This window comes from Kryptolebias marmoratus, linkage group LG6 (genome assembly GCF_001649575.2).
Source record: "Kryptolebias marmoratus isolate JLee-2015 linkage group LG6, ASM164957v2, whole genome shotgun sequence".
NCBI lineage: Eukaryota > Metazoa > Chordata > Actinopteri > Cyprinodontiformes > Rivulidae > Kryptolebias > Kryptolebias marmoratus.
The window spans coordinates 28,769,145-28,794,794 of NC_051435.1; the positions used below are offsets into that span (position 1 = coordinate 28,769,145).

At 39.0% G+C, this 25,650-nt stretch overlaps 1 protein-coding gene across 1 annotated transcript in view; it reads right to left on the reverse strand.

The window, feature by feature from the left end:
• Positions 1 to 25,650, reverse strand: part of itgav (integrin, alpha V) — a 68,673-nt gene that overhangs the window by 36,408 nt on the left and 6,615 nt on the right. The window contains exons 3-12 of the mRNA XM_017436164.3: positions 9,162 to 9,250; positions 8,277 to 8,391; positions 7,548 to 7,609; positions 6,363 to 6,411; positions 4,434 to 4,556; positions 3,440 to 3,484; positions 3,305 to 3,348; positions 2,248 to 2,304; positions 1,315 to 1,367; positions 409 to 484 (exon numbers count right to left, since the gene is read on the reverse strand). Of these exons, the coding sequence (XP_017291653.1) occupies positions 409 to 484; positions 1,315 to 1,367; positions 2,248 to 2,304; positions 3,305 to 3,348; positions 3,440 to 3,484; positions 4,434 to 4,556; positions 6,363 to 6,411; positions 7,548 to 7,609; positions 8,277 to 8,391; positions 9,162 to 9,250 (713 nt within the window). The remainder of the gene's footprint in view (positions 1 to 408; positions 485 to 1,314; positions 1,368 to 2,247; positions 2,305 to 3,304; positions 3,349 to 3,439; positions 3,485 to 4,433; positions 4,557 to 6,362; positions 6,412 to 7,547; positions 7,610 to 8,276; positions 8,392 to 9,161; positions 9,251 to 25,650) is intronic.

Genomic DNA, 25,650 nt, shown 5'->3' on the forward strand with positions numbered 1-25,650 from the left:
AAACAATGACCCTAACGAGCCTCCATTGTTAGGAGAGTGAGAACAATTTGCAAGCAATCCAGCTTACATCACATCTCAGCTTTAAAAGCTCAACTCCACACTCTCTATTTCTGAACTGAGAAAGCTCCTCGGATGAGAAGCGAAACGTCTTCAACTACAGAATAAAAGTCCAGTTGTTTTTGTTTTTAACTTTTTTTGAAATCATCATATGGTGGTTGCTCGGGCAGTTTTTCCCCCTTCTATAACGAGTGGAAAAAATATAGCCTCAACTTTGTGATATTTAGTGTGCTCCAACTCAGTCTGCATCCCTTACAGCTACTCTGATCATAATCATTTGCTAATATATACACACAGTTAGATTAACCATCAGTACATGTTATAACGCAGTAAATGCTCTGTGCTCCTTACCTGTCCCACCTCCCTAAGTTTCCCATCTGAGCCTCGGTCCATAAAGAGAGGAGCTCCGACCAACAGATCCACCAAACTGAAACACAGAACATCAAAGTTCTCATGAAGTCAGTTTTATACATTGCTTTTAAAGCATCCAGTTGTTTGTCCTTTAGGTCCAACACTCATGGAGAATGCATTTCCTGCCTCATCAAGAATTTGCTTTGATTTCTCGATACCTGCATATTAACTTGAAGCGGTCTCCCTGAAAGAAGACTGCTTTAGTCACACAAAATATAATATTTAAATGTCATCTAGAAATCAAATAAAAAGAGATGGAATCATCAAATCTGTGTAGAGTAATAAGGAGAAAGAAACCTTCTGTATGCTTTAGCATAAAACTAAAGATAAGTTCTCATTCAATTTTAAATGGTGTCTTCTCCACTTGGTGCTTAAGTGGCACCAAGTAGAGAAAAAAAATCCTCTTACTCACAATGAGACACTCATTAATTTTCTTCAGCCTGTGTTTGACATGAGGTCAAAGCTCCTTCCTCCACACATTTCTGACTACAGAGGGTTGTAGGAACATTTTTGGGACTTTCCAGCTTCCTGGAACCAAAAATCCAGCGTTTGTTTTTTTCTCTTTTCTTATTATTCAGACAGTAATTTAACCTCACAGTGAAACATTAACTTCTTTCTCTAAAAAACAGAATAAAATTGTTTATACTTAACCCACACTGCAACAAATGGTAAATGAAACTTTTCAATCAAACTTCCCCAGCAATAAAGATCTATAAACATTTCAAATGTGGCCCTTATTTTTTGTGTCGTCAAAACACACATCCATCTCTTTAAATCCAACAGTCAGGAAATGAAAATATATGTGGACTTCTGTTAAAGGCATCGACAGGAAAAACAAGCTCTCACCCATCATTATTAACATCAGAGGCCGCAACTGAATGTCCAAAGTAGGCAGCCATCTACAAGACAGAGAGGAGGGTACAACAGATGAGTTTATGACATAAGATTAATTCATAAAATTTACATTTTTCTAGCTTTTTTTTCCAGAGTAACTTGTTAATCATCCAGCTTCTAATGTGACATCTAGTGCCACAAACAACTAATTGCAATCAACTAAACACCCTCCACCTAGCCCTAAATTTCTGAGGTTGTGAAAAATGCCAAATGCCTACTTCACAACCAGGGAGTTAAAGAATAGGAGAGAAGGATGCATTAATGTAAACAACACATTTAGAGTAAAAAAAAAGCTGATAAAAAGAGGTTGTTGAGTTCAAATGGTGAGGTAATTAGGGTGGGCAGGAAAGTGAAGAGGAACTCTGCTAATGACAACCTCGGGTCCACCCCCAGCCACATCCCTCTGAATTAAGAGTTTATTCAGTGGAAAATTCAACGAAGCAACACGTTTTTTCCTTTTTTTAATGCTACATACATGTTTAAATTTGACAACCTTTTCTGAATTTTACTTTTGGTGTCATATTACATTTCAGAGTACAACTGACCTCAGTCCAGTTTAGGTCAGTAAATTTTAACGTGGCTCATTTTGAAAAATATTTACTAAAAATGATATCTTCTGCACAGCTTCCTGCTAATGAGCACTGGTTACCAGAGGAGGTCAAAGTTGACATTCCACTGACGGAGTCGTACTAAGGTTTGTTGAATATAAGCAGATAAATAAAATACATGTAGCACATCCAAATGGCCAACTTATCTTTATATATAATATAAATAATCATTTAACACATTATAACAAGGGTGTCATTTCCCCATTAGCCCTTGTTGATTTCTTATTAATAGAAAACATCTGAGAATGTAAGACACAGCCAGAAACTTAAAGTTCACCTGAGAGCCGGTGAAGTTGATCATGGATGCCATATTTTGGCCGTTAAAGATGTTCACCTAGAAGCACAATGAGAAACATCTTCAATAACTCAACATATACTGACAAACTGAAACTGGCCAAATGATTAATTGGACTAACTAAGCAAGTATAGTGGAAAAACATTAAGTTCAGCATCTGTTTTAGTAATAGTACTTCAATTTTGTACTTGTGTAAAAGCACAAAGGTTTGCATTTATAAAATGCAAAACTGTAGCTAACAGGTCTGCTTATATATAAACAACCTTTTGTTAAAAAAAACACATTCCAAATGTCAAATGTCTGAAATAATTAGTACGTTGCATAAAATTTACTTGAAGTTTGTTTATGCCTTTTTTAAAGTTGAAATAAAAGCTTGTGAAAAACTGTTTTTTTGGCACAACAAACATGAAACTGATGAGAGTGATCACTTCTGAAGAACACGGCCAATGTTCACTGAGATGACAGAATATTCCCGGTGCACCTAGTTGGCCAAACTACTCCAGCAAGTAAAGACTATCCAAACAGTAACATTTTGAAAGGTTTGCTTCAGATTAGGTTGGTGCTTGAATTGAAATAAAGCATTGTGAAAAACATATGTTTGAAGGTACAAAGCAACAAACCCAGATTAGACTGCATTCTCGTCTACAAATTTTGTGTCCAGGCATGTTAGGAGTGTGTCACAGCACATCACTGCACTGATTACTGAACAAAAGGTTATCAGAATGGTGATTGGTGATCAGACTTTAGGAGTAGCGTGGTTTGTTCAAATGCCAAAAGAGTCAAATTTATTAAGCGCTTCTCTGATTTCAATGTAAAGAATGAAGCCATCCTGTCAGAACTGAGCCAGTAAATGTCTCTTCCTCTGAGCAACTGTTTGTGTTCACTTCATTTACTGAGGTGAAACACTGGAATGCTTTCAGAAACACAGAATGCTTGGACAGGGGTACCAAGTGACAAACAATAGTGCTTTGTTGTGAAAGCTAAAATTATGAACAATTACATGTAAGGCATTTCTCAAGCAAAGAATTTTAACACTTACATAACCCAATGCCTTTTCCCCTCGGGGCACTCCAGTCACGTAATCTGTTCATGTCAGGAAACACAGGCAGATATGAACATAAAGCTGGAGAAGCACCTGCAAATTTACCACCATATAAAAGGAAATATAATCTACCTTCATTTCCATCACTGTTGAAGTCTTCAACTGACACAGAGTATCCTGTCAAAAGAAAAAAGTCATTAATCCACGTAAGAAGTCTGCAAACATCGCCTTCTACAAAACCTGTTTGCTGTTAAACATCTTCTAAGCAAATACAGACTAAAACATCACTTCACACAAGTTTTACAGGTAAATTTAAACTATGCTAAGAAAAATATAAGAGGAAAAGATGTATTATTTTATCAGTCGTAAAATTAAATTAATTTACTGGTTTAATTTCACAGGTGTCAAATCAAAGTAAGTTATTCATTCATTCCGAAGCTCTCTTCATCTGCAGGAACATCTGAGTGTAATGCTGTTTGCAAACATCAACTATTTCTGTTGTACAACCTTAAATGAACAGAATTTATGAACAATAAAATAGAGATTAAAAATAAAACTGAATCCATATTTCCCACTGCTTTGCATGTTAAAGTTTTGAACAAAGATCTCACATGATCTGTTAGTGCACTGCAGTGTTGAGGAGGACCGGCACACTTCAAGGAACCTAATTTGGCTAATTTACCCTTTGACCTCTGCAGAGAAGAAAACTCTTAAAGATCCTTAAAACTAGTCCTCGGAACTAAAAGTTCAGAGTAGTTTCTGCGTACTGGTTAAACTTTTTGCAAAAAAAAGAAAAATCAAATAATTTAAAGTTGTATTTACTTCATTTTAAAAGTTAATAAGGACAGTGCTTTTTTATATAAATAAAACTTAAGAACTCTTAAGAAGAAATAATCAAATCTTTCTCTGTATGTGCATTCATTAAAATTTGTAACTTCCTAGAAAATTTCTTGTCAGCACTTCATCACATTATGATTTTTTTTAAAACACAAGAAACCTGACACTAAAGAGAGGAAACAAACAGTTCCATCATAGAAAATGTTTACAGTCTTCAGCTCAGCTTGGAGAATCATTTGTGTGTTTTACAGATGTTAAGACTTAAAAAAGAATGTGTGTATGAGATTACCAAGGTAGCTGTCATCATACTGGGCACCAGCTGATTTGGTGGAGAGCCTGTTTTTTAACTTTTTAATGAAATCTGTACTGGAAGACCCGAAAATCTCAGTGACGTCGTCAGAAATCAGCTGGCCTGAGGAGAGAAGAGGAAAATGTTCGAAAACAAAGTAATATAAAAAAAAAGAAAAAAGAAATTAAGAAAAAAGAGCCCCTTTTAGAAATATAACAAACTGAAAGCACAGTAATTAGGGCAGCAACATACAGTTTGAGAGAGAAAACAAAAATCGAAAGAAAAACATGATTTTATGGAACTTTATTTACAAGCAAACATTTGGACTAAGAAAAAAAAATTCACAATTTAAGGAGCCACAGAGACAGTGCTAACAACCATCTAATCAGAGGCAGAGCTGTGAGTGTGTTTAAGGTGTGTGTGTGTGTGTGTGTGTGTAATTGTGAGTGTTGACTCAACAGGAAACAATTAGGCAAACACAGCCGAGGAGGAGCCTCAGCACACAGAAAGTAAACATGTGTGAGACTGACTCAGCGTTCAGGATATATTTAGTGTCACACCCTCTAATGTCAGACGACCAGACAAACATGGATTAAACCCCTCAGCTGACACACACACACATACACACAGCGTCTGCAGCTCATCCCACCTGAACCTCACCTGCTCATTAAACTCTTAAGGTGGTGATGATGCATTTTGCTGTCCAGTATGAAGTAAGACAGTGAGACACACAGTGGGGTACAGCTTTAGTCCTACTTTACCTTTTGAAATTCTGTCTCCTAATGTACCATAAAGAGGAAATGACACAGAAATTATGATTTAATATGTACCTGGACTTGGATTTTGGGGTTACAGTTTAATATGGGTTTGGTACAGTAAGAAAAAAAAAAGATCTTTAAGCTAAAATGATATGCAGTTTGATGCAATATTGCAATACCTTGCCTGATTTTCTAGGCTTTGGAGTATGTGTTGTGATTGGTTGTCAGCTACTATTCTACCAAATCTCCTGTAAAAATCACTGACTTACAGCCATTTCTGGTTAGACTAAAATTAATTAGTTGTGGCAACCATCTTGAATTAGGTGGACTCCAAAAGTTAATAAATTCTAAATTGACAGCTATTTATTAGTTTCTGAAAGTGTTGTTATAATCCTTCCAGTGGTTTATGAGACATTTGCTAACAGATAAACAGGGCTAACTCCCACAGTTAATGACAACATTTTAAGCAAATATGTTGTGCAATGTCTTGCACTCAGAGTATGAGTTAATTACTTTCTGAAAGTTTCAATAAAATCTGTTCAGTGAGTCATAAGATATTTGGCTAATAGTACAGATCAGTGGTGCCCAATCCTGGTCCTGGAGGGTCACTACCCTATATGTTTTTTATTCTTTCCCTGCTCTTCAGCAGGTCTTCAAATTCTGCAGAAACCTGTTAATCACTCATTTATTCAAATCAGGTGTGTGAAAGCAGAGAAACATCTGAAACATGCAGGACAGTGGCCCTTGGAAACCACCAGTACAGACAAACAACTACAAGCACACAGACAAAAACATTACTGGTCCACCTATACTTAGTTTAAAATACAGTGTTTGTTTTAATTAATTTGATCTAAACTTGATACAAGATAAAAAGGTAATTTAAAACTGAATATCATCTCCCATGTTAAATGTTAAGCAGGTTTTTCAGCTAGCTAAGTGATTTGGTTCTGTTCATCCACAGGTGACACTTAGCTGAGGAACCAGCGATTTCCATGTTGCAGCATGTTTTTCTCTGATTCTAATAGTTCCATGTTTAGGTGAAGGGATAAAGTGCAAATGTAGCAGACTAACTTGGATCTGAACTGTGCTTCTTTCTGTTTGAATCACCTCCTCTGCTTCAAGGCTGTAACAACATGTTCACATAAAAACACAGCGTCAGCGTAACACTCACCCTGCCAGTAGAAGCTGCCAGGTCCTCCCACCACCACTCTATTGTTTTTCTGAAGCCATAAAAAGGAAAGAAAAATACATTTCTGATTATAACCATTTTACGTACTTCCAGATGTGTGAAGGAATAATGTCAATAATGGCAAGTACTTCTCTTGCAGAACCATGCAGAATAAAACACGACTCCTGACATGAAATTAAACCTGCATTTTTCTCCCCAAAGTCAGACCAGCCTACAGTGTATGATATTGTTTGTGGTGTGGCTCCATGTAAATATAACTGTCAGTGGATCAACCACCAAGAGCTTTCGGACAAACTGGTATTAGAAATTCCATTGAGCAGAATAGTGTAGCAGATAAATAAAAATACACTTCAATTAGTGATGCAAGCACCAAATTTTGCACCAGTGCTCACTATAACGCTGTCTTCAGAAAGCCCAAGTGTCCACGCACAATTTCAAAATGGCGCATGACATGGTTTGTGGATTACTGATTGGCGGCCACCTTGAAAAGCGGCTGCCATTTTGGAATCGTGAGTGGACACCTGGGATCTTTTCAAGAGTAGGCTATAGAGAATCTATGCACCAAATTTTATGCTTGCATCACTAACTGAAGTGTTATAGTGAAAAAATTAACTTATCTGCTACAGTAGAACCAAAGCTGCTTTAACAAAGTGTTTAATTTAAACCTAAATCTTTTTAACCTTACACATAATCAAAGGTTATCTAAGTAATCATTTTTTAAAAGAAAAAATAATTATAACAATGAAAATATATATTTTTTAAATCCTTAGGACAAAACATATTTAAACATTTGTAATAACTAGAGATGCACCCTGGTCCCAGTCGATATTCAGCCTGACTGCCCATGAAGTGTGAACAAATAAAATCCAATATTTTTCCACTCATTGAATGGATCACAGGCGAGCCACAAGCTGCTGCCTCCTGCAGTACGACTCCACTCGTTAGGAGAGCACTAGTTTGGTGTTCATTCCTTTTCATATTATAGTCACTTTTGTTGGAGGTTAAAGTGTTTCTGATTTCAGCTCAGTTTGCAACAAGACTGCTTTTCAGTCAAATGGAAATTTGTCAACCTCCAACCATAGACTGCTGTTGACTGTCAGTCCACTGCACAGTTTGTTTACAAAGCTGTGAAGGATGACTTTTTGAGGATTAATGCTTCTTGTCTACCTTCAGAAAGTCTGCACTAAAGCCAGCCTGGCAGAAGCCCTGCCCTTCTGGTGAGTTGGTATCTGGAAAGCAAAAACAAACAATGTCAGAAGCAACAAATAGAAGACCTCAGTTTACAATACAACAGATAAAAAAAAATGTTCAGCTGTTCAGCAGGAAACAGTCAGAAGGTTCCAGGCATCCAGATTTGGCAAAATGTAACTATAAACAAAATAACTTCTGACTTTTTATTATTAGTATAAAGTTCTATTGATAGCCCCTTCCACAAAATGTTACTACAATATGACTGCAAAGATGAGCTCCTCTTTAAGCTACCTCTGGCTGTTCCTAAATCACCAACCAAGCTGTTCACGTTCTCCAGGAATTTGAATGTGCTAAATATAAATGGTGAGTTGGATATCTGCCTTTCAGTGGGTAGTTCTAAAACCAATCAGTCTTCCCTAATGAAAAACACTAATGACAATGAGAGTAAATAAATAAATAAACAAGTTGTTGACTAAAAACTATAACAATGAGCTTCAACTCAACAAAGTGTTTAATTATTCACCCACAAATTAATTTCCCACCTATCAACAGAGAATAGCTTCCAGCTTCTAACTACAAACAGCCGAAATAAAGGAGGTGCAACTTCCAGGCACAGACGACAGCTACATCTCAGTTTTCAGCATTCTAAAATGTTACATGAATAACCTACACTCTAGTACAGATAACGTTAAAGGAAAAACACACCTGATCTGCAGGGTGAGTACTCCACCACTGTGCTTCCTTTCTTCAGGTAACATGTTCCCACCGGCTCGCGCTCAGACATACCGAAGGTCGCCCACTGGTACAGTGGAGCACAGGCCTGGAAAACACAAGAACACACTCTACAGCTCACACCCTGCTGGCAAAAGGTTTCTGTCAAGAACTGAGCAAATGAGGTCTTCTTGTTTTTCATAATGTTAAAACTACAAATTTAGATGTACTGTATATAACAAAACATTTGCTACAAACATCAAATAACCTCAACCGGAGGATGATCATTGAAGGAAGGAATCAGTGTGAAGGGCTTTGTTGAACATGCACCAGAATTTATATTAACAGAAATGTGACTGGTGACTGCAGGTCACAAGTCAAACTGGTCAAGCTAAAAATTGAATGATTCCAGTTATCTGCAGAGCAATCAGTGTATCCTTACGTAAGACACACTAAACTCCTAAAAGATTTGTTATTAAGAAAAAGTGGTCAGAATAGCTCCATAAATTTTAGGTCATACAGTAATTTGAGTAATTGTTAGTGTTAGAGTATTTTTCTTCACATTGACTGTTTTTAATGAATGAAGTAATTGCTCAATGTCAAATGTAAAGTTAGTGCAAAGGTGCATAATCTTAAAGTTAGCATGACATTTAACACAAGGATTTGTTTTCTTTAAATGGATTTCAAGTTTCACTCTCAAGCTCTACCCCCATGTCCATGCATACATGTCCATTCTCAGTGATGACAAAATAGCAAGCAATGTAGGAACTGTAACAATTAATAGGTAACTTTATGGTTGCTATGTCCACCTTTCACAGTCTACACTCCTCACTGAGTAAAAGTAGAAACATTAGCATTGTTGTGCTCAGGGTTTCCCACCAGGATGTGTTCTCCATCAGATCGCACCGAGGCACCAAACCACTGTTTGGACTTAAACTCCATCTGAGTCCCCTTGTTTGTCCGGTCATCTGAGGAAAAAACAGAAATACTGGGAATGAATGATTACAATGACGGAAGAAAAACTGATTTCAAAATAATAAAGAGCAAAAAAGGGAAGTCAGAAATAATGCATTGGTGCTAATGTAGATAACTGATGACTGAAATAACCTTAATGCTCTTTGAAAGAAAACTCATAAGACAATTTAGGTTCAGGATAAGTTTAGCCAAAATGTGCCTCTTGAAAAAGAGATGTAATAATCAAACAGTAAAGAGCCAATGAATGTCAGTGTGTTTAGAGCGAACTATGGTCAGCTCAGTGTGTTTCTGCTCTGCTGACGAATGATAAATACCACTATTCATGTTTAAAAGAAATCAACATTCAAGACAAAATTGAGAAGGGAATGCAGACTGTAATCTTCCCGATGCCGTCTTGTTTTAGTCTGGTTGTCTTTACCACAGTTTATAACTACAATAGGTTATTTTAAGTGGCATGTTTTACATATCAGTTGTTGGATGTTGGAGCTGTGGCAAAAAAAGAAGAAAGAAAATCCTGGAAATGATGTGAAGATCTAGTAAAATCTAAATGTTTCAGATAGAACTGAAGCATGTGGTTTAAAAAAATTATTATGCAGTTCTGTTGTATATATTATTTTCTATTTAACTTACAACAAAATAAAAATCCTGCTCCCAGCCCGCAGCCAGAAGACTAAAGCAGTGCTGAGATGAAGAACTACACAGCTAAACACCACTAAACACTCAGAGTCATTTGGGTAAATAGAAAGATATATCCTACACAAATCTGACAAAGCAGACAAATACAAAAGGCAAAAAAACAACAAAAAAAACTGTCTTGCTGGGCTATTAAACAAAGGCACAAAGCAAAGAAATGTTTGGGATTTTTCTGTGTGGGGAAACTCCGCTTACTAAAAAGTCTTGGCTCTGGGGCCAAATTTTAAAATCTTTTGATTCTCAGAACTCTTTAGCTGATGAGAGTTAGAGATAAACCCATGAGCCAGTCAGCTTTCAAGATGGGCTGGTGGACAGTGTTTGACACCCACTGTCCTTGATGGTGACATGGTTTAACCTAAATGGAACATACTGTCAACCTGGCCACGGCATATTGAAATCCATGCATATGAATGTTCATCTGATAACATAATGATATGATATAGAAATCAGAAACTACATTCGTATACCAAACATTCTCTAAACAGAAATACAATACAATTTTTATCCACAGTACTATGGTTCTTAAACAGTAGTACAAGTACCACTGTTGGTACTCAGGATCCCTGTAGTGGACCTCATAATGCAATGTGATATCAACTGTTTATATGTTTAATAGCAAGCTAATTAAACATTATACGTTGAACTATGATGTCCCTTTTCTTTTGTAGTGCCCTAAGATGACACTTTTTGTGAACTGCCACAATATAAATAAACTGAATTGAACTGAAGGTGAGCCAGAAAGCAGAGAAAGTCAAAAAGATAAGTGATTTAAGCGAATTACAATTTTGGCTCTAAATGAAAACCATTCAAAACAGAAGTAAAATGAAGAAGGCTTCAAGAACCCTTCTGCAAAATGAAGTCGACAACAGTAAACTGGTTTCCTAGTAGTTATTTAACCAACAAAATCCAACAGGAACAAAAGCTTGTAGTTAGAATGGAAAAGACTAACAGTGAGTAAGAGTTATACCACACCCTCGAACAGCACAAATACAGAGGAATTCCAGTTAAGTCAGTTATTCCAGTGAGGCTTTGGTCAGCAATCATACGGATCAAATCATCAACAAAGGCCTCTTTTGTAGAAGAAAACACACACAGTGTAACCAGGGCACCCACTAACATCATTATGGTCTGAGGGAGTAACATCAATCGGCATGTTTGGTTCTGTCAACGCCTACAGGCTCCCAGTGTCGGTAACATATTGCTCAAAGGCACTTGAGCAAGACAGATACTTGCTGATCCATTTCTCTGTTACCTAAGGCTACAAGCTGGAATATGAAACATCCTGTACAAACAGTCTCCTGCAGAACTTACACTTAATGAGGCTGTGTAAGACAAATTCACCTTTTATGGGCATAGCATGCCTGGAACAGAGCACTGCATGAAGCCAACTGCTCCACAGGTGTTGTAACAAGTCTTATAAATGTCCATAGGTCTGTTCAGCTGAAATCCAGGTTAATGTGAGAATATTACACATTTACAGAGTGTGTCTGAATTGATATAAACTACATATCTAATTAAAATTTTGTATTTGAAAGTGTGAAATACTACACAAATCATTCAGCATATATTGTGACAAATTGAGGATTTGTAGGTTTATATTTTGGGTCTCGTTAAAAAAAACAAAAACAACTTTAGCCTCAAGTCGTTAATATCATTATATAGCCCAGATGTCTCAGATTTAAGGCCAAAAAAAGGGAATACAGTTGCTCATAATAAAAGTAGTAATCAAGTTGTGCCTTTTTAGGAACCGTAAGTTCAAAGATAGTTTTAATCCCAAATTCTTACATTTGCTTCAAATCCAGTTCAGAAAGGAACAGGTGATATGGATCACTTTTTTAGGCCACAACTTCATGTGTTACACAATGAACAGCCTCAGGTTGGTAGAAAAGCAGGCAAAGCAGGCAGGAATGCAAGAAACAGCCAGCTCACTGTGGTAGAAGAGTGCAGGGTTTCCCCCAGTGTATTATAAGCCTGCCGGGCCGCCAGGCTTTGGTGACCCAGCTGCCAGGCTAAACTCTACTTGTTTATTATAAATACGTCATTTTTTATAAATGTTTTTTCCACCCGCAGCCCCAAAACCGCTACCTTTATCTACCTCACCGCGCGAGGGTGCAAGTGTCAACAGTGACGCAATCGTGCTGTCCCCGCCCCTGCGCAAAGGTCCCGCGCGATGTCACGTCGCGTGCTCATGCATCTCCTAGTTTTCGTAACTGCGCGGACCGCGCTCCATTTAAAATGGACGGTTTCGCTGCTATAGCGGAGCTCGTTCGCCTGTATCAGCATTTCTATGATCCCTCTGTGAGAGATCACAAAGATAAAAAGGAGTGTTTATAGACCACAGAGGGAAGAAATATTAGTCCTATGATGGACGAATCACAACTAAAGCAAATAAGTAAATAAATCAATGAAAGTCAGACTGAATGCTTTAAGTTTAAACATCCTCTCTGTATCACAGCCAGAAACAACAGCTCTTCCTCCTGAATACCTGCAGCCATATTTGATGTGACAACATCTGCTCTCTTTTTACCGTATTTCCACTGCTTATGTAGCGTACTGCCCCCTGTCTTTTTGGAGAATACTGCACCGACGTAAGCACCAAGTATAAACGCCTCCACCGCTCTCAGCTCCGGATGCTGTTCATGGAGCCCTGCAGGACTCTAATGAGCCCTGAGGCCGAGCCTCCTTCAGCTACCTGGAGTTAGCATGTTGTCAGAGCCACAAGAATAAACATGGAACGAGCGGGTTTAACCAAAAATGGTTAGTTGAGCTAAAATTCAGAGGGTGGCTTTACAAGACTGAATATGGTAAGTGTTAGGATCTGGGTTTTTGTATTTAGTTTTGTCTTCATATTTCAGTTAGAGTTTGTTTGTTATTTAGTTGTCTCTTCCCTGTGCCTCAGCCACCATTCACTTCTCCTCAGTCACTCTCTCTCTTCCCTTTTCTCACCCATCTACACCTGCCTCTAGCTCCTTAATCTTCTCACCTGTGCCCACTTCCACTAATCACCCTCTGCCTTTAAAAACCCGGTCACTTCTCTCACTATCTGCTGGTTCATTGTCATTCTNCATTCTTTGCCTCCCTGATGTGCCATCCTTCCGTTTGCTCGTGCTTTCTCGTCTCCCAGTGGTTTCTCTTGTCACAGGTCTGTTCATGTTTGGTTTAGATAATGTTTGTTTGAATTTAGTTTAGATTTTGCTGCCACGTCAGCCTTTGTTTTGGGTTTGCCTTTTGTTTCTAAATAAATTAGTTTTTTTATCACCATGAGTCTGCGCTCAGGGTTCGCCTCCTTCCACCCAGTCTATGACAGTAAGCATGTTCTGTGCTTAGTGAAAATATTAATATAAGGCATGATAATTTATCCTTGTTTACCACTAAATTGATGCTATTAAATTAACCATTAAATATGCTCTGTTTTGTTGTTCCATGTAGTGATCCAACATGCAGCCTGTGCCACAAAAAGCACAGTACAGTACAGCATCTGTCTGTTTGTCAGAGTTCTCTGTTGTTATTCATTGGCCTGGAAGTGAGACGTGTGTTGGTGCTTTGTTTGCACTTTTTTTTAAATTTATGTCAATTGAATTTATTTGTAAATGTGACATAAATAAGGATTCAAATTAGGTGCAAACAATTTGTATTTATTTTAATTGTATTTTTGTTTGAAAAAGTATTTCAAAAGTGCCTTTTTGTAAAACTGCAGTTGTGTAAATATTTGGCACACATATCTTACAATATCACATAATAAATAGCCATATTTTCAACTTTCCTGATAACTTTAATCTTTTTATTTTACTAAATCACGCTATGTGGGTGGTCGGCCAGCGATTGGCTGGCGAATGGCCATCTATCACTGGGCTTAGCCTCTTTTCTGGGGGAAAGCCTGGAGCAAAAATCTCATAATTTCTACATCAAATACAGACTCAATAAAGCCGTGGTTTAACTGTCAGTCTGTGTGATTTCATCAATTTTTGGGTGCATTGATCATCAATTAGCATTTGATTCAACCAGTGAAGTTTTAAATTATTAATAAATCAAGCACAGTCCAATGCAGTAATTGGTTAACTTTCCTACATCACATGATCAGGCCTAACTTGAAAAACTCACCTACAACTCGCAAGGAAACATGTTATTGAGCCTAATGCAACACTTTGCTGTTTAGCTCATATTGCTGCATGAAATGATGGATAAGAGAGACCCAAGTTCGAGTCCAACATCAAGTATTGATTTTTTATTAATAATTTTGGCTGTAAGTTATTTATTAATGTAATTTATTTCATTATGCTTATTTAGCATTTAAACATTTTTTCTGTATATTTACAAGTTATATCTATGGATTCAGATAAGTCACAACAAAAATGTTTTCAGCCAAAAAAGAAAAGTGGCACATTGTCTAACACCTTTAGAAAATAAAACAAATGTCATCTACTTATGGCAGCAGAAATTTAAATGTATAAAACACACTGGTCACAATTAACAAAGTTAACCAGCCCCCGAACTCCCTGATTCAATCAATTTTGGCCCTTAGTCAAATTTTATTGATGATCCCTGTTTAAGAGGTTTGTGTCAAGAATGAGTGATTTTATAGGCAACATTGCACCAATGTTAATAAGTTTAACTTTTGATGTTGGGTGTTCAGAACTGCACAATGTATTCAAGAACAAATGGGGCATCCAATTTGCAACTACAGGTTATGAAAAACCTTAACTGACTAGTTTTTAAATCAGGGCAAGAATAAAAAAAAGCAGTGGTAAAGAATCTGTAACTAATTTTCTTTCTTAAGGTAAGTCTATGGAACTTTTGATGAGAGTTTGTCATTAGCAAAACAAAAAGCAAAAAGAGTTTTGACTTTCCCTTTCTAGTGAGAAGTTGGAGATGTAAGAGGACCCTGCTGATCTGAATGTGTCATTGAATAAGATGCTTTCAGACCTTGTTGGCCCAAAACAAACTGACAGAAATGTGTTATTATAAAGTTTGAGGTTGCAATCACTTCAAAGACCCAAAGATATCCTGTTTGGCACAAAAAGTGATTGCCCCCATTAAGATTAGTTGTGCAGTTTGGAACAAAAAACAAGCTTTCTCCATTTTTCAAACTAGGTGTAAGTGAGGCATAAACATTTCTGAAACAACACAACTATAATTTTATTTTAACATCTGAAAAGGCCTCATGAGCCCCACATGTATAATGCTGAGGCTGTAGAGTCTGCTTTGTGTAGCTGAAGGGGGGCAGGGCGACACTGTTTTAAAGTGTGTTGTGTTTGTTGCTGCCTACTTTAGTTTGCTGTGGTCTCCCACAGAATACCAACCAGACTCAACACTGCACGTCACACAAACACACACATCTCTGTGTACCTCCCTCTGTTTATCACAGTTTTTCCAAGGCCATCTCTTCTACAGCTTACAGAAGTAGAATTTGTTCTTCACAAAACTCAAAGATTGTCAGTGAGATTCTAAACTGGCAGAAACTAATCTCCATCTTTAAAAAGATAAATATGTCTGTAATAAAAAATGAGTGCTGTGGTTAATTTATATCTTCTATGTCCTGCCTACACTCTCCACCAGCCTCCCGTCTGTTCATACTTTGTTTTAACAACTGATGTTATATCATGACGAAGTTTGTTTCTGTTCTCTTATGCTTGCTGATTACAGGAAATCTGTTGTTTTTTTCCCTGAACCTTGAGGGTTTTCTTTGTACTGGAGTTTTTAGAAAATATGTGCTGTTGGCAAAGAAAATTATCTGGTTTAGCCAAAGATTTCAAACAAATAAATAAATAGTTTGATAGAAAAGTCAGTCATAAATTTCTAGACCAATGACAAAGATTGTAGATCAGCACCACCTCAGACAATACTCTGCTCTTCAGGTACCACCATTATGACACACATTAGAAAACAGTGATACAGGCTTATATCGGACATAAGCAAGTAAACTGGTCAAACCCTTAATCATAACCCTGGTTGAGAGATCTGGTTTAAAATGGAAATTAATATTGTTAGGGTTTTTATATTATCAGCCTTTGTGCTCATGTGTAAAACTGCCTACGTGAGACACCAAGGTCAGACGGCGGGCGCCACACCATCTGGCTCTCCCAAACAGAGATGTGTTATGTGTTTTTGCTATGATCTGGACTGGCCTTGGCTTGCTCTGATCAACCCCTTTTTCTTCTTTTAATAAAAGAGAAAGCCCAAGTAGAGGGGCAGAACTTCCTGGACAGCACGCCGTTAGGAGCTGTTGTGGAATTTCTCCTCTTTGCGAAGGCCTTCACAAAAAGACAACGAGCCTCTCCGGCATGATTCTTTCTTAGCAGGTTAAATAAATCAAAACCCTGACAAATATCCTCACATAAATCAGTGATTCCCAAAGTTGGGTTTGGTATCTAAATGTGAGTTGCGAAACAAGCTAGGGGTCTTTAAATGATTTTCAGAAATAAAAAAAAAATTAAAGATAATTGGTAACAGCACTTTTTTCTAACCAGCGGTACCATCACCTCCACTGAAGAGAGCGGCGCTGCCCGCGAGCCTCAGTTCCCAACCGGTACAGCCACAAATCCACGGCCCTGCACTCGGCTTGGAGCAAAGGTCCCCCTCTTCAGAGGAACTCGATGTCTCGGAGGAAGAAAACACAGTCCTCCTAGCAGCGGGACTTTGAATTCAGGGGTTTCAGGAGCAGGGAGACATGACCGCCTGCTTTCGGCGGCCGCCAAAAAGGCATTTTGTTGGTTTTGTTCAGGGTCCCAGTCCCAAGAGGCGCTGCATTTCCCCCACACAGTCTCCTAAGCACAATTTCCCCATTCACACAATGTTTGCACTAAAAGCCCCCAGTTTGGGTGCTGTAAATGTTTGCCAAAGCACAACGAATGTTCAGAATGTTTGTGTAAATCTTTCAATAAAGACTGCATTTTGTGAAAAAAAAGTGTAAATCAAATGACTGAAGGCGGTAGTGGAAAAATGCTGCACCTCTCTCGGACAACGACAGAGGGCAGCATCTCCTCGCTAACAGCTCAGCAGGTCGGCTGTCTTGCCCCATGGCTCCCCCTCTGGCACGCACTCTCACCATGGGTGGAAAAAAACATTGTTATGGGTTACTGGTTACAGTTCCGCCAGAGACCTCCCCGCTTCAGTGCTGTGGTAAACACAGCTGTCGGAGCCGAAGCAACAACAATTCTGAGAGAGGAAATAAACACGCTGTTAGCAAAAGGAGCGATTCGAGTGGTTCCCGCTTCTGAGACAAACAAAGCCGTTATTTTGTTGTTCCGAAAAAAGATGGTGGGCTTCGGGACTTAAGAGTGTTAAACAAGTACCTACGAACGTACAAATTCAAAATGCACACACTCAAACATCTTCTAAATGCTGTCAGGCCGGGCGATTGGTTTGCAACAATCGATCTCACGGATGCTTACTTTCATGTAGCGATACACCCGGACCACAGACAGTTTCTGAGGTTCGCTTTGAGGGCCTAGCCTATAAGTATGTAGTACTGCCCTTCAGACTGTCTCTCGCGCCTCACACCTTCACAAAATGTGTAGAGGCAGTGTTAGCTCCCCTCAGAGAAAAAGGAATCCGTATTTTAGCTTATCTGGACGACTGGGCTCTTATGGCCAGCTCCAGAAAGCAGGTGACAGAACAGCTGTCTCAGGTCCTGGCACACATTCAAGTGCTAGGCTTTTCTGTGAATTTTCAGAAAAGCTCGCTGACTCTGAGTCAGTTTTCATTTCTTGGGCTGGAAATATGCTCCCTGTTGAGCAGAGCTCGTCTCTCAGAACACAGAGTTGCTGCATTTCACCGCTGCCTCGCTCTGTTTCAGTTGGGACGCAAACTGCATTTCCAGACGATCTTACAGCTGATGGGCATGATGGCGTCCATGATAGCAGTAGTGCCACTTGGACTGCTGAAAATGCGCCAGTTTCAGCGCTGGACTCATTCTCACGGGCTGTGTGTGTCACGTCACCTCCACAGGAAGCTAACAATAACCACCTCTTGTATGCTGGCTCTCAGACCTTGGAGGGAGCCCGGCCTGTTGTGCCAAGGTGCACCAATAGGGAGAGTGTCCTTCCACAGATGCCTCCCTGATGGGGTGGGGGGCTCTGTGCGATGGCGTGGCGGTGAGGGGGGTTTGGACACCGGCACAATCCAAGCTCCACATAAACCACCTAGAGCTATTAGCAGTCTTGCTGGCTCTGAGATGCTTTTGCCAAGTTCTGACAGACCATCATGTTCTGATCAGAACAGACAACACAACTGTGATTTCATACATCAACAGACAGGGAGGGACACGTTCACTTCCCCTGTTAAAACTGCCTCACACTCTCTTGCAGTGGTGCAGCATACAGTTTCTGTCCATCAGGGCCACTCACGTTCCTGGACGGCTGAACTTGGGTGCAGATTTGCTCTCCAGAGGCGGACCTCTGGTGAGAGAATGGAGGCACCAGGGCCAACACCCACTGCCTTCTGTTCTTTTCCATAACGGATCAGAACGCTCACCTGGGGGTGGATGCGCTAGCCCACCCATGGCCCAAAGTACTTCTGTATGCATTTCCCCCAGTGGAAATGATACTACCTGTACTAGAGAGGGTGCGCAGACAAGGTTTGTCTCTGATTTTGGTGGCACCCCGATGGCCAGCAAGGTCATGGTATGCCGAGATAATCAGCCTGCTGGCAGCAGAGCCCTGGCAACTCCCTGTCCATCGGGATCTCCTCACTCAGGCAGGAGGGGAGATTCTTCATCCACACCCAGAGCTGTGGAACCTGCATGCCTACCTGCTGAGAGGACCAACTTGTTAGCTAAAGGCCTCCCCTCCGCTGTAGTGGCGACAATCCAGAGGGCAGGGGCATCCTTTACTAGAGGCTTTTATGCCTACAAGTGGCGAGCCTTTGAGCAGCGGTGTGAAGTCAAGCACATTGTCCCATCAGTGCTCAATGGTGGATGTTTTAACATTCCTGCAGGAGCTGTTGGATAAAGGGCTCTCTTTTTCCACAATGAAAGCAGCTATTTCTGCCTGCCATGTTGGTTTCAATGGGGGTCACGCCAGGAGCTCATCCCCTGGCTGTGCGTTTTTTAAAATGGGTCTGTAGACTGAGACCTGTGAATAAACCCAGTGTCCCTCCCTGGGACCTTACTGTGATTCTTGAGGCTCTCTGTGATCCTCCATTTGAACCTTTGGAATCAGTGGATATGAAGTTTCTTTCATATAAGGTTGCTCTGCTTCTTGCTCTGACAACTGCAAGGCGGGTTGGAGACCTCCATGCTTTGTCAGTGAATCCCTCCTGCATTCAGTTTTCACCTGATGACTCCAAGGTCATTCTGTGACCAAACGCAGCGTATCTCCCTAAGGTCATACCTTCAGACTACAGATCCATGACTATTGAGCTCTCAAGCTTTTGCCCACCTCATTTTGCATCTGAGGAGCAGAGGAGGTTGCATTCCTTGTGTCCTTTACGTGCACTGCACATTTACATTGACCGCACATGGGACGTGAGATTGTGTGATCAGCTGTTTGTGTGTGCTGCTAACCCAGGCAAGGGCAAGGGTCTGTCTAGACAGAGACTCTCCCACTGGATTGTGGAAGCTATTTCTCTAGCTTACAACAGCAGGGGGCTCCCAATCCCGCATGGTGTGAAAGCACACTCCACCAGGGGTGTAGGAACATCCTGGGCTCTGTTTAGAGGTGTACCCGTGAGTGATATCTGTGCTGCGGCCAGCTGGTCCTCACCACACACATTTGTTCGGTTTTATCATTTGGATGTGACAGCCCCTTCTGTGGCTCACTCTGTTCTTTCTGCTGGGTCTAAGGTGCCGCACTAGTGTGCTGTATTAACCCAGGTTTGATGGCTGCTCTGCGGGTCGTTTATATACATCCCATAGTACATGTGTTGTACCGAGTGAATCGACTGAAAGGAAACATAATGTTATGCATATAACTATTGTTCCCTGAAGGAGAGGAACGAGGTACAACACATGGCTGCCCTGATGCTCAGCCGGGCTCGGTGAAGAGTGGCTATTGAACTGAGGAATGACTGTGATGACGGACGGTTACATAGTGTAGGCCTGTCACTTGTCGTCATCACGTCATTTGCCTAAAGGTGTGATTAAAGGTGTCTTCAGCCAGGACATGCAGGCGTGATATCCCATAGTACATGTGTTGTATCAAGTGAATCGACTGAAAGGGAACAAACAAACAACCTAAACAACTATTAAAGGTTTTTTTTGCTTGTTTTGTTTGTTGGCGACAGAACGCACAGGTTTCGGGCTCCGCCAACGCTCTGCGAGCGTGAACGATCCCCACACAGACAGGACAAGCTTCGTGCTGGTTCTTCTCGTGGAGCGAGAAGCCACACCCCTGAGGACTTAAGTAGCTACTTAAGTAGCTACTTGGAAATTAGCTTATTGTCATCCACTTGTTTCCACAGGGATTTTTAAAATATTCTCCACTGCACTTCTTTTCCCAGTTGTTTCCATTTGGAGCCAAGATCATAATTTGCTCAAACCACTAATTTTTCACCACATAGTTCAGCCTATAATCATTAATGAGTTTGTTGCTAAACTTGTAAGCTGATACTAACATTTTTTCTGAGTACTATCAGTTGTACTTGTATAATATGAGAACCATGGATGTAGATGAAATGTTTGGGGACAGGATATGTTTTGAAACCTTACTTGAAATGGATTGGTCATTAGCTGATTATTTAAGTAAGATCTTTAGGGTGTGGCAATACTGTTGACACCCAATAAGACAATGATAAACCAATAATAAACAAGATGGCTTTACCGGCTTCCTGTACTCTGCACACAGTCTTCACAGTGAAGTATGATTGGTTTTCTTCTAATTATGTCATATGTTTTGAAATGAGCTTTAGTAGCAAATAGTGTTGCACTGGACTGGATTATATCCAAAGATTTAGCTCTGGTAATATTCTGTCCCACCCAGACTATGTGCTGGTATTTGAAAGAACAAAGAGACAAAACAGGAAACCATCTATCATCATGATAAGCACCGGAAAAAAAGCACAAGAAAACTGAGATTAAATCCACATAATCATTCAGATATCATTATCTGGCAAATTCATGTCTCTCAACTCTAAATTCCAGGTTATAGACTGCAGAGTAAGACCGAGGCTGAGTGTTCACTCTTCTCCATGCATCATTCAAACTTTTATCTCATTTGTTTTTCCTACACTTTTATTCAAACACCTTAAAAAAGATCTCACTGTAATTTAATGACAATTATATTTTTTTCTCTACCTACACTTAGCTCAACTCAAATGAGTACGGAAAGAACAGACGAAAAACAGCAGACAAATCTCTCAAAACAAATAACAAAAAACTGTCAGAAATGTGTCTTAATTTGGGTTTAAGCAAGCCTGATTTCCAATAACTTTAAAGTGGAAACAGTACAACATTACAATTCTCTACTTACAACAGAAATCACCAAAATATCCATCCATCCTTTATTACAGTGTCTGGCTTTGCAGCAACTGAATGTGCTATTAATGCTATTTATGTTCATCGGGTAATATCAGACTGTTTCACTACGGTTTGACTTATCTTCTCTGATGACAGCACAATTAGAGTACAGAAAGTGAACCACAGTAATAAAGTTGTAAGTAGGCCTATGAACAGTAAGGCAACGTACAATATAGGTTTGAAAAGAGCTGCAGATTCTATTCAGGAAGTTTATCACAACAAAAATTATATGAAGTCATTAAATGAAAAGTTAATAATAAAAAATATATATATATATATACATATATATATATATATATATATATACAGTATATATATATATGATCACTTACAGCGATACAGGGACTGCAGTACATCTTAACAATAAAGTGACAACCAATAACTTGTACAATTACCAGTGCTACAAAAAAAGTTTAAAAAATAGATGAACTATGAACAGATGAAGAGAAAAAGTTTGACTACACATTCCTTCCACTTACTAACACATTCCTGAATGTGTCCAAACATGTAATAACTGCAGCATAATTAGATGAACGCTCCTCACATCATCACAGAAATATTGCACTGTTACTGTGAGCATGTCCGTTTGCTTTTCTTCAAAGGGCCGATCTATAATTGAGAAAGAAAGATCCACTGGTTGTCACACACCTGAGTGTGTGAAATTTGTTCTCCGCATTTGACCCATCCCCTGAGGGAGCGGTGAGCAGCAGCGGCGCCGCGCTCGGGAATCATTTGGTGATCTAACCCCCCCAATTCCAACCCTTAATGCTGAGTGTCAGGCAGGAGAGTAGATCTTCACCGTTTCATCCCAGGAACTCCGATGTTGATCGAGCGGATATTCTCGGACATTTATGGTTGCCGTTTAGGAATGCTGCCTCCGAAGAATTGACTGCTTAAAATTGGCAGAAACAAGAAGACTCAGAACATTGTCGACCACCCGTGTCGACAATAGAAAGGTAGCGGTTGGGCAAACGGCTAACCGAAGCTAACCTGCTAGTGGTGGAAGCTAACTGGAAGCTAATTGGAAGCTAACTGGAAGCCGATAAGCAGTGGAAACTTGAAAGGTAAATCGTAAGCAGTAGCTGGGAATCTGCATTGGAGACTAAAATAAATAAAATAAAAAGTGAATTTGAACGAGAATGGGACCCAGAAAGACTCAAGCTTCAGAGGATCTTGATGACATTAAGAACTCCCTGGATTTTCTATCGGAGGAAGTGACAGCTATACGGCTGCATCAAAACAATATTTTGGACTTAGTGAAAGAAGTGAAGTCGTTGAGACTTCTTAATGAGGAAAAGGATAAACGAATCGCTGCATTGGAGAACCGAGTGGCCGATTTGGAGCAATACAGTAAGATAAATGATGTGATCATCACTGGACTTAGAGTTAAGCCCTGTTCGTATGCCAGCGCAGTGGCTGCACCTAGTACTGCTGGTGAACCATCGGTCGAAGTGCTTGACTCCACAGAGAAACAGGTGACTTGTTTCCTCCGGACCAAGGGGATAGAGGTGGACTGTGACACTGTGGGAGCATGTCACCCGCTACCGAGAAGAGGAAAAGATGATAAACCTGCCATCATCATGAGATTCACAAAGAGGAAATACAAGTTTGCTCTGTTAAAACAAGGCAGATTGCTAAAAGGATCTGATGTATTTATTAATGAGCACTTGACCAAGAAGAATGCTGACATCGCCAGAAAGGCTCGGTTTCTGAGAAAACAAGGAAAGATCCAATCAACATGGACAACAAATTGTAAAGTTTTCGTCAAACTTAATGGAACTCAAGAGGAGGCAAAAGTTCTGGTTGTTCGGGACATCGCTGACCTGGATAAGTACAACTGATTGCTTTACGTTATATCAGGGAGTTCAGGTGATGCACATGACACTCACTCATCATGTCTCAGTTAAACAACATGTTGTCCTTAACATCTATGGACACAACATTAACACCTCTAAATGAAGCTGATTACCCGGAGCTGAAAACTTTTGACCACACTGAATATAAGAGTCAGGACAAAGAAAAGGATTTGGACCCAGATAACAACTTTTTCTACAATATTGGGAATAACTGTTGCTACTACTCGACTCAACAATACAATATAACAGTTAATGCAGACAATAAATTCTCCATAATACATTTCAACAGCAGAAGCTTATATGCAAATTTTAAACACATCAAGGACTGTTTAAGTCAATTTAAACAACCTTTTAGTGTTATCACTATCTCTGAAACCTGGCTTACTTCTAACAAGGGAGCTGACTTTGAATTAGATGGTTATGAATTTACTTATATTAATAGAGAAGGAAAGATTGGTGGAGGAGTAGCTGTATATGTGGACAGCAGCTTTAGATATAAACTAATTGAAAACATGACTAATGTGGTTAAAGATCATTTTGAATGTTTAACTGTTGAAATATATATGGAAAAAAATAAAAATGTCATTGTTAGCTGTATATATAGGGCTCCTGGTTCTAACATGAACATCTTCACTGAATGGTTTGAGAAAACATATACAGCTATAACTTCAAATAACTACTTTATTTGTGGGGATTTTAATATTGATCTGCTGAATGTTAACAATCACAAATTGACTGAAGAGTTTATTAATACTACATGTAGTCTAAGCCTTTTCCCTCAAATTACGAGACCCAGTAGAATCACAGCCAATAGAGCTACTTTGATAGATAACATATTTACAAATTTAATAGACAATACAATAAGTGGATTGTTAGTTCATGACATTAGTGATCATTTACCTGTTTTTGTTGTTTGTGATATCTGCCACATGAAAGTCAAGACTCAAAAAAACCGACTTGTTATAAGATTAAGGACGGATAAATCGATAAATGCATTTAAAGATGAATTATCTAAACAAAACTGGGAGTCAGTATTAAAAGAAAATGATACGGATAAAGCATATGAAGATTTTCTGAATACTTTCAAATCATTATATGAGAAAAATTGTCCGATTGTAGAGTTCATCTCTGCAAATAAATACTCTGAAAATCCATGGATTACAAAGGGATTGCAAAATGCCTGTAAGAAAAAGAATAAGTTGTATAGAGACTTCTTAAGGCATAGATCAACTGGGGCAGAAAATAAATACAAGAAATATAAGAACAAATTGACTGCTGTTCTAAGAATAGCAAAGCAAGATTATTATAGTAAACAGTTGGATAAAAATAAAAAAAATATTAAAGGTATCTGGAATATTTTAAACAGTGTTATTAGAAAAAACTCCAAACAGGTTAGCTATCCACAACACTTTATAAACAATGGAGATAAATATTTAAATAACATGGAAGAGATAGTTCATAATTTTAATAAATACTTTGTAAGTGTGGGCCCTAAATTGGCCGAGGAAATCCCGCAACCTACAGGACATGAAATACTAAATGATGTAATAGTTAGAAATCCAGATTCCATGTTTCTCATAGCAGTGGAGGAAAATGAGATCTTAGATATAGTAAATAAATGTGAAAATAAAAGGTCAACTGACTATGACGGCATCGACATGATAATAATTAAGAAGGTGATTGTGGAAATTATTAAACCATTAACATATATCTGTAACCTGTCAATTCAAACAGGAATATTTCCACAAAAAATGAAAATTGCGAAAGTCATCCCACTGCATAAGTCTGGAAATAGACATGATTTCACAAATTACAGGCCTGTTTCATTGCTTCCACAATTTTCCAAAATCATGGAAAAAATATTTGTTGTTAGATTAGAAAGATTTATTAGCAAACATCATCTATTGACTGAAAGTCAGTATGGATTTCGGCCACAAAGATCCACAGCGATGGCAGTTCTGCATTTAATAGAAGAAGTGACCAGTGCATTAGATAAAAAGAAACATGCTGTTGGGGTATTTATTGATTTAAAAAAAGCATTTGATACAATTGATCATGATATACTCCTCAGAAAACTTGAGCGTTATGGTCTAAGAGGAGTAGTATTACATTGGATGAAAAGTTATCTCAGCAATAGGCAACAATTTGTGCAGTTGGGTGCCTTCCAATCAACATGCTTGGACATTGTTTGCGGTGTTCCCCAGGGCTCAGTATTGGGGCCAAAATTGTTTATTTTGTATATAAATGATATATGTAATGTCTCCCAGACACTTAACTTTGTCCTATTCGCTGACGATACAAACATCTTTGCTACGGGTGAAGATTTACGGAAGTTGTTCCTTGAAATGAATTGTGAGTTATGTAAACTGAAAGAGTGGTTCAATATTAATAA